The 9,799-nt window shown below is 47.1% G+C and overlaps 1 protein-coding gene across 8 annotated transcripts in view; it reads right to left on the reverse strand.

The window, feature by feature from the left end:
• Positions 1–7,370, reverse strand: part of STEEP1 (STING1 ER exit protein 1) — a 57,877-nt gene extending 50,507 nt beyond the window's left edge. For 3 of the 8 annotated variants that reach the window (XR_005788061.1, XR_005788060.1, XM_040468034.1), the window contains exons 1-3: positions 7,167–7,370; positions 3,895–4,012; positions 1,226–1,315 (exon numbers count right to left, since the gene is read on the reverse strand). Coding sequence is in view for 4 of the 8 variants with exons in the window: in XM_040468034.1 (XP_040323968.1) it covers positions 1,226–1,315; positions 3,895–4,012; positions 7,167–7,290 (332 nt within the window). In the remaining 4 variants the exon portion in view is untranslated. The remainder of the gene's footprint in view (positions 1–1,225; positions 1,316–3,894; positions 4,013–7,166) is intronic. The other 5 variants (XM_040468035.1, XR_005788063.1, XR_005788062.1 and 2 more) reach the window with 5 other exon arrangements.
• Between the last annotated feature and the right edge of the window lie 2,429 nt (positions 7,371–9,799).

Raw genomic sequence — 9,799 nt, forward strand, 5'->3', positions numbered from 1 at the left:
CTAAGGTTAGGCCCGGAGCTGGCTCGCTTCTAGGGCCAGGCTGACTGGACTCCGGGGTTTCTACTTCAGCCTAAGGCGTTCAGTTTTCTGGCCCAGAGGGGAGGGTATCTGCCTTTTAGTGCCATAGGGGCCTGTGGCCTAGCTGTGTTGTTAGATCAGTTTCTGTATTAACTGAGTAATATACATCCGTTCGATACACGTGATATACAATACAATTATACGTTACTACATGTAATTACAATACATATAACAAATCCATAATAAATATCTTGGTGATCTTAAAGACAGTCAGTTGGCCATTTTCAAAATCAGAAAATTAAATAAAGGTTAACGGAGGGAGAAAAGGCACAAGACAATGGATTAGCTTGGGACAGGGTGTCTTCCTCGTAAAGCCTCCTGTATACCATAATGGAGTGTTTGGAGTATTTTTCCCCAATGTTTCCTGAAGGGCCTTCCTTTGCAGATCTCATCAATTTTAGAATCTGGTCGTATTATTGGCCTCGAGTTGTATCTCGTATAGAACCAACTGTCGTCGCTTCAGGCACACCATTTTATTCTATTTAAAAAAGTTTTTTTTAACACTGGGGCACCGGGATGGCTCAGCTGGTCAAACGTCTGACTTCGGCTCAGGTCATGATCTCACAGTCCGTGGGTTCGAGCCCCGTGTCGGGCTCTGTGCTGACAGCTCAGAGCCTGGAGCCTGCTTCGGATTCTTTGTCTCCCTCTCTCTCTGCCCCTTCCCAGCTTGCACTCTGCTCCCTCTCAAAAATAAACAAACAATAAAACAATTTTTTTTTTTAAATTTTAACACTTATTCATTTTTGAGAGACAGAGAGAGAGCGAGCGAGCGAGCAAGCATGCGGGGCTCGAACCCACAAACCGTGAGATCACGACCTGAGCAGAAGTCAGACGTTTAACCAACTGAGCCACCCAGGCGCCCCCAGCTACACCATTTTAGAAACCCAGTTGTCCCAATGGGGCTTGATGCCTGCTTTGCTACCGAATCGCCTAGCAGTATTTCCGCTTCTCTTTGTTAGTGCGGGCTGACAGCAGTTTGGTTACTTAAATTAACATAGTAAGATGTCAGCTTGTAGCTTTTCCCAGTTCAACACTAGAACACAAGCTCCATACAGGCAGGGTGCGTTGCTTGTTTACTGGCCGTGATGGGTTGGATGGATCCCTTAAAACGTCATGTCCTTCCAGTAACCTCAGAATGTGGCCTTACTTGGAAAGAGGGTCCTTGCAGATATAATTAGTTACGATGAGGTCATGCAGATGGGTAGGATGTGCCCTTAATCCAATATGACTGGTGTCCCTATAAAAAGAAGAGAAGAAAAACAGAGACAGAGACCCAGGGAGAAGACCACGTGATAATATAGGCATCTACGAGCCAAGAAACGCCACGGACCGGCGGCAAGCACCAGAAGCTGGGAAGGGCCAAGGAAGGATCCTGCCCTCAAACTTGCAGAGAGACCACGGCCCCGCCAACACCTTCATTTCAGACTTCCAGGACTCAGAAGAAATGTGAGGCAGTTTCTGTTGTGCTAAGCCACCTAGTTTGTGTTACTTTGTTACAGCAGCCCTCGCAAAAGAATACAGTGGCACATCCCGGGTTTCTAGGACAGTGCCTGGCACACAGGAGGGGCCCAATAAATAAAATATACGTGAAGGGACGTATGGACTTTTTAATTCCCCACAACCGACCTCTCTGTGGTATCAGGCACCTGTTGACGGCCACTGTCCCCCGATATACACACTCCTTGATGCTCTCTCCTCTCGGTTCCCACGTCACCAGGTCCCAATTATTTTTGTCTGCTTTTTTAAGTGTAATTTATTTTGAGAGAGGGCGCACACGCATGCGTGCGTGCAAGTGGGGGAGGGGCAGAGAGAGAGGGAGACAGACTCCCAAGCAGGTTCCGTGCTGACAGCGCAGAGCCCAATGCAGGGCTCAAACTCACGAACCATGAGATCATGACCTGAACGGAAATCAAGAGTTGGATGCTTAACCGACTGAGCTACCCAGATGCCCCTTGTCTGCTTTTTATTTTTATTTTTTTTTAATTTTATTTATTTTTGAGAGAGAGAGTACGAGTGAGCAAGGGGCGGAGGTGAGGGGTGGGGTAGGAGAGAGAATCCCACATGATATAGAGAGGAGGAGAGAGTGCAGAGCCCAGAGCAGGGCTCAGGCTCACCTGAAGCGGGGCTCAAACTCATCTGATGTGGGGGGATCGAACTCACAAACCATGAGATCATGACCTGAGCTAAAATTGGATTTAACCGACTGAGCCACCCAGGTGCCCCCCTTGTCTGGTTTTTTTTTTATTCATTTTTTATTTAATGTTTATTTATTTTTGAGAGAGAGAGACAGAGCACAAGCAGGGGCAGAGAGAGAGGAAGACACAGTCCAAAGCAAGCTGTCAGCACCAAGCTCGATGCGGGGCTCGAACCCATGAACTGTGAGATCATGACCTGAGCCAAAGTCGGATGCTTAACCAGGACAGCCACCTAGGCGTCCCTTTAAAAAAAATTGTTTTAATGTTTGTTTATTTTTGAGAGAGAGACAGAGACAGAGCGTGAGAAGGAGAGGGGCAGAAAGAGAGGGAGACACAGAATCCGAAGCAGGCTCCAGGCTCTGAGCTGTCAGCACAGAGCCCGACGCGGGGCTCAAACTCACGAACTGTGAGATCGTGACCTGAGCCGAAGGCAGATGCTTAACCGATTGAGCCACCCAGGTGCATCCCCCCTTGTCTGCTTTTTAAACGTCAGTGTTTCCCAGGATTGTTATCTTGAGTCCTCTCTCTTCTTGCTCTGCACTCCACATAACGTTAGCCCTTCCCAGGCTTCAATTCCCCATCTCAAGCAAGGACTCCCAATCTAAAACGGATCTAACCATGTCACTCTCCTGCTTAAAAAAAGAGAACAAGCTGTTGCCAACAGATAAAGTCCAAATTTGTCTATTTCGGCATTTTACTCTGTCCCCACCCCAGGATGCACAAACCCCTTCCTGTAAAGTAGCCTGGGCTATAGTCACCAAGGACCATTCAAATCTCCCAAGCACACCATATGTGATGCTTTCAATGCTTCCATATCCCTTCCACCTGGGATGCTTCTCAACCCCCTCATCTAGTTGGTGAAATCCTAGTTCAAGGCCACACACAAATGCCATCATCTTTCGGTGCCTTTCCTGATCACCCTTCAGGAGAATGACCCACTCCCATCTGTTTTTCCATAGCCTTTTGTCCACCACGCCAGCATTTTATCCTAACAGGTGACCAGTCCGCTCGATGAGGGATGGGCTCTTTAATGGTAAGGGCAGTACCTTATCCATCTTAATTTTTTGGTAAGTTTATTTATTTTTGACAGAGAGAGGGAGAGAGAGAGTGAGAGTGGGTGCAGGGGAAGGGCAGAGAAAGAAGGAGACACAGAATCCGAAACAGGCTCCAGGCTCTGTCTGAGCTGTGAGCACAGAGCCTGACGCGGGGCTCGACCTCACGAACCGCGAGATCATGACCTGGGCCAAAGTCGGATGCTTAAACAACTGAGCCACCCAGGCGCCCCAATACCTTATCCACCTTCCCAGAGCCAGTCCCCAGCTCAGTGCTTGGCACGTGGCATGCTCCCAGAGATTACAGGTTAAATGACCTCATTCTACTTGCAAAAATGCCCCCAAAGTACAGCTATCAAATGGCAACAGAAGCGCATATCCGCAGCATTTCAACAGAGCACAGCGAAGATATCGCTGTGTCCGCAGAAGTCAGGGCCAACGCAAAGGTCAAAGCGTTAGGCCCACAAGACAAGAATGACCCGTTCAGCGCTAGATGGGGTGTTTCTATTCCTCAGAACCCGACTGCGGCACAGAAAGGAAATTCCAGACAGAGAGCATCCACTTCTTACCTCCGAAGATACATAGTCTCCTCGTCTTCTGTGTTACAAAATTTGTGGGCGTGTTTGGCAGCATCGATCACCCGGGACCGATCCCGGGGCCTCATGGGCAGTTTCTCTAACTGACAGTCTGAAGAAATGGAGAAAGATTCGGTCACAGGAGCCACTGAGAGATACCTGGAGGCAATCACAAGTTTCCAGTGGGGCCCTTAGCGCTGTAATTTTGCACTATAATTGCTATGCTTATTGATGGCTATTATTGGATTCCCCAGCGAAAAAATGACTTGGTGTCAGAACACCCGCAGCTGTTACGTTACCATCTTGGTGATCTTTGGCAACTTCCTTTGGGTTTTTTCCCCCCTTATCTGAAGGATGAGTAGATCAGTGTCTCAAAAGTCCTTTCCAGCACTGCAAGTTTTCCATGAGTGTTTCTGTGACCGTGGGACACTTGGCTCGTGTTATAATGCATGAGAATCAGACAGGAAGGACATCGTCACCAAGCCTCCTTTAGGAAGGCATTGGGAAGGGTGGATCCGCGGTCACAAAAGGAGAGAGACAGGGGAGGTGCTATGCTACAAGTGGTATGCAAATGACCCAAGCCAGGCTAGAGGCGTTTCCGTCTGAAAACAATGAAAGCACGCAGGAAATAAATGAGGTGCAGTTACAAAGCAGATGGAAACTGATATAATGCAAATTAAGTACCTAAAGGGTCATAGAGAAGTCAAGTGACCGCAGTGATTCGAGATTAATGGAGGAGAGGGAGGGGGAGTCAGAGACCGCCAGGCAGTTTGCATGTTGATTAGTCTTCACAATGACCTGCTGGAGTAGACATTTCGTAGCCCAATTCAGAGTTTAAAGGTGAGGGAATTGAGGCTGCCAAAGAGTGTGCATTTACTGAGGACAACAAGTATTCAGACTCAACTCTAGGTGATCAAAAGAGAATTCATTCATTCAATGAATAGGCGAGGGCCCTCAAAGTACCAGGTGCCGTTCAAACGTAGTGCTGGGGATTCAGCAAATAACGGAGCCAAGTTCCTGCCCTGATGCAGTTTACATTCTAGTGGAGGAGGCAGAAAAATTTTAAATAAGAATTACAAAATATGACCTTGGATAATGATAAGTGCCAATAAAAAAAACCTGGCCGGATAGTAAGAGGATGGACAGTGATCTCAGTGATAAGTGCGACCAAGAAAAATCAGGCAGAGTTAAGAGGGCAAAGAGTAACAAGGGTGCTATTTTAGATAGCCAAGGAAGAGTTTTCTGGGGGGTTTTTAATGTTTATTTATTTCTGAAAGAGAGACAGAGAGAGACAGAGAGAGAGACACACACACAGAGCGTGAGTGGGGGAGGGGCAGAGGGTGAGGGAGACACAGACTCCGAAGCAGGCTCCAGGCTCCGAGCTGTCAGCACAGACCCTGATCTGATGCCGGCTCGAGCCCACAAACTGGGATTCGTGGGAGATCATGACTGAGATCATGACCTGAGCCGACCTCTGGCACTTCACTGCCAGAGCCACTCAGGAGCCCCCAGGGAAGAGTTTTCAAATGAAGAGACGCGTCAGCTGAGCCCTCAATGAAATAAGGAAGCACCTAGGGAAGAGTGTTCAAGGCAGAAAAAATGCCAGTCCCAAAGGCTCTGGGAGGCAGAAGGTTTTGACGTGACGAAGAAAAATCAAAAAGGCCACTGTAGCTGTAGCACAGTGAGCAAGGGGAAGAGGGGTAGGGGATGAGGTCGGAGAGGTGGTTGAGGATCTTATCATGCAGGGTCTAGGCATGGGCTTTGGTTTTACTCTTGGTTTTATAGGAAAACACCAAGTTTGGAACAGGACTCTGGCAGCTGTGTGCGAAAAAGCCCCCTGGAAACAAAGAGTGGAGGGTAAAAGGCTATCGTGGCAGTTCCAGGTGAGGGACGACGGTGGCTTGGGCTAGAGTGGCAGAAATGAAGTGGTAAGAAGCAGTAAGGTTCTGGATAGATTTTTCAAGGAAGGGCCGGCACAGCGTGTGGATGGATTGGATAGATCGAAGGTATGAGAAAGAGACAAGTCAAGAATGATTCTGAGATTCTGGGCGAATAGGGGAGAGTGACAAGTAGGGGGTCATGAAGTCAATTTGAACATGATCTCTTTGAGAGACCCATTAGACATCCAAGTGGAGACACGGAACAGGCAGCTGGAGTTTGAGGGGAAGTGTGGGTGAAGGATGAACATTTGGGAGACATCACCGTAGAGATGGTATTTAAAGCTTGGGAATGGTTGAGATCACTTAGAGAGTGAGTATGGGTTGAGAGTAGGTAAGAAAGAGGACTGAGCCCTAGGGCCTTGCGATGCCTAAAAACCTGAGTCAGAAAAAGGAACTAGACACTGACAAGGGGCAAAATCAAGGTAGGAGGAAAATCAGGAGATTGTGGAGTCTTGGAAGTAAAAAGAAAAAAGTGTTGTTGTTGTTGTGTTTTTTGTTTTAATTTTGAGAAGAAGAGGGGGAGAGGGGGAGGGAGAGGGAGAGGGAGAGGGAGAGGGAGAGGGAGAGGGAGAGGGAGAGAGAGAGAGAGGAGAATCCCAGGCAGGCTCGGCACTGTCTGTCAGTGCAGAGCCCCGTGCAGGGCTGGAACTCACAAACCATGGGATCATGACCTGAACCGAAGTCCGAGGTCTCACCGACTGAGCCACCCAGGTGCCAAGAAAAAAGTGTTTTAAGAAGGATGGAATCATCATCTCTGTCAAATGACACTAAGATGTGGACCAAAATGAGCACTGATTACTGACCACTGGGACTAGTAACGCGTTCAGTCACCGACCTTGACAAATACGGTTTCGGTGGTGGGGCAGGAAGGAAAGCCTGCCTGAAATTAGCTCAACAGGAATGGGAATGGGAAGTGAGGATACAGAGACAGTCAATATAGGCAGCTTTTTTTTTTTTTAGAAGTTTTGCTATAAAAGAAACAAAGAAATGGGGATACAGCTGGAAGAAAATGGAGGGATCAAGGGAGGATTTTATTCTGGTTTAGGAGAAGAGCCATAGCAGCATCCTAGCATCCGGCAGAAAGGTTACAAAGTTTGTAGAGGCGGACTGGGAGGAGAGGGAGATGGCCAGTTTATTTTTCCTGAAGGAGAAATTTACTTTTGAGGGAAGCCTGGATACACTCACAAAGTTAAACAGAAAACAGAAAAGCTATCCTGGAGCGGGGCAGGGATGGAGAGCGAGGAAAACCACTCTTCAAAGAGACGTGCCTCCTAGATCCCGAAGTTTCCCGTCTTGCAGACACCGCCCAGTTCCCCGACCACTCACCCAGCACCAGGACCATCTGGCCACACAAACAGTAGTAGACGTGGAGGGGCTTCTCGCCGTCGTCATACTCCTCCCGATCCCGGGTGTCGGAGCAGACTACCGACCGGGACACTACTTTAGGCATAGTTCTGAAGAGCAGCAGGAAAACTCTGGCCAAAAAAGAAGGGTCGCGCAGAAATGATGTCACAGACGTGCCTCGAGCCTCTTCCCAGCCGGAAGGCTGGTCACGTGTCAGTAGCAGTCCCGTGGACTTCCGGGTGGTTCCATTCGACCAGGATGCGGGGGGGGGACGCCCTGAAGCGCTCAGAACCTCCTCTGCCTTGGCCTGAGTTAGCTGGGACTTCTTTGCTTGGGACAGTCCTGATACTGCTGAAGTTAATTCATGTATATTGGTATACACGTCTGTATATGCAGATATACGAAACCAGAGAGAACAAAGAACTATATGTGCACATTACCGGCCTCATACAGATTTTAGGTGTGCATCTAAATATGGTTTTGATTTTAATGGCTGTATTCAGGATGAGAACCTCATGAAGTAGAGATATCTTTTTAAAGTTGAGATATAATTCATGTAGTATAACATTCACCCCTTAAAAAGTGTATAATGGCGTGGTTTTTAGTATATTCACCAAGCTGTGCAACCTGCAGAACTAATTCCAGAATAAATTCCAGAATATTTTCATCATCCCCCAAAGAAATCCCATATCGTTAGCAGTCACTCCCCACCCATTCGCGGTGCGGGGGAGGGTCGGCGAAAGCGCGATGCTGAGTGAAAAGAAGCCAGATGTTGAGGGCCACATGTTGTATGATTTCATTCGTAGGAACCGTTCCCCCCCGGCAACCACTAGTCTAATTTCTGTCGCTGTGGATTTGCCTCTTCTGAACGTTTCCTACGAATGAAATCATACAACATGTGGCTGTTGATGTCTGGCTTCTTTTCACTCAGCATCGTGTTTTCGAGGTTCATCCCATGTAGCGTGAATGGGTAAACAGCAGTAATGAATCAGTAAAAAGGAGCTTCATTCTTTTTTACGGCTGAATATCCTGTTGTGTGGCTATCCCGCATGTTGTGGATCTACTTGGCCGTCAATGAACAGTTGGGTTGTTCCCACTTTTTGGATATAACGACTAATGCTGCTGTGAACGTCGGCCTACAAGTTGTTGTGAGGACGGACGTTTTTCGTGTTCTTCGGTGCATACCGTTTCGCATCCCCACTACAAATATACAGGGGAGAGGGCCTGATTTCTTCACAGCCTCACCAATAATTACTTTTGTCTGTCTTTTTGATCATGACCATCCTGGTAGGTGTGAAGTGACATCTCCTTGTGGTTTTGACTCGCCTTTCCCTGGTGGTTAATGATGAGCACCTTTTCACACACTTGTTGGTCGTTTATGTATCTCCTTTGGAGAAATGTCTATGCAAATGCTTTGCCCATTTTGAAACGGGTTGTCATCTTATTGCTGAATTGTAAGAGTTTGTTATACCTTCTAGATACTAGACCCTAATCGTGCAAATGACTTACAAACAGAGGCCTCTTAATAATCCAGTTTGCCACGGTCATAAGGGGACAGTTTCCACCCTTCCTTCCCCAACCCAGAAACTGCCCCAGAATGTTCTTTGTGGAGGACGAGAGCCTGGAGCAATCCGGAATAAGGACATTGAGGCAGTTCACATTGGATAACTTCAAAAATCCAAGTGACAACACCAAAATAGTGGATTTTTTTTAATTTTTTTTCAACGTTTTTTATTTATTTTGGGGACAGAGAGAGACAGAGCATGAATGGGGGAGGGGCAGAGAGAGAGGGAGACACAGAATCGGAAACAGGCTCCAGGCTCTGAGCCATCAGCCCAGAGCCTGACGCAGGGCTCGAACTCCCGGACCGCGAGATCGTGACCTGGCTGAAGTCGGACGCTTAACCGACTGCGCCACCCAGGCGTCCCAAAATAGTGGATTTTTAACACAGAACTTAGTGAAGGCAGCAGGAGCATGTGACTAGAAAATTGACAGTTTGGCTGGCTGAAAGAAGTTCAAAACACACAAGGTGTAAACCAAGGGGAATTTAAAGGCATCTGCTAGAACCTCAAACGAATGTGAATTAAATCAAATATAAAAGAAATGTGGTGTGTATATATACATATTGTATATGCATATAATATATATATAACGGAGTGTTACTCAAGCATAAAAAAGGATGAGATCTTGCCATGTGCAACATGGATGGACCTAAAGGGTATTATGCTAAGTGAGATAAGTCAGACAAAGAAAGACAAATACCACATGGTTTCACTCATATGTGGAACCTAAAAAGTAAAACAAACAAAAAGCAGAAGCAGACCTATAAATCCCAAGAACAAACGGTTGCCAGAGGGAAGGGGGGTAGGAGAATGGGCGAAATGGGTGAAGGGGAGTAGGAGATGCAGGCTCCCAGCTACGGAATGAAGAAGTCATGGGAATAAAAGGTACCGCGTACACAATATAATCGATGGCATTGTATTAGCATTGCCCGGTGATGGATGGTAGCTACAATCGTGATGAGCATAGCTTAATGTATAGAGTCGTTGAACCACTATGTTGTAAAACTGAAACTAATATAACATCATGTGACAACTATATTCACAATTTTTTAA

This window comes from Herpailurus yagouaroundi, unplaced genomic scaffold (genome assembly GCF_014898765.1).
Source record: "Herpailurus yagouaroundi ecotype Mexico unplaced genomic scaffold, PumYag 67641, whole genome shotgun sequence".
Taxonomy (NCBI): domain Eukaryota; kingdom Metazoa; phylum Chordata; class Mammalia; order Carnivora; family Felidae; genus Herpailurus; species Herpailurus yagouaroundi.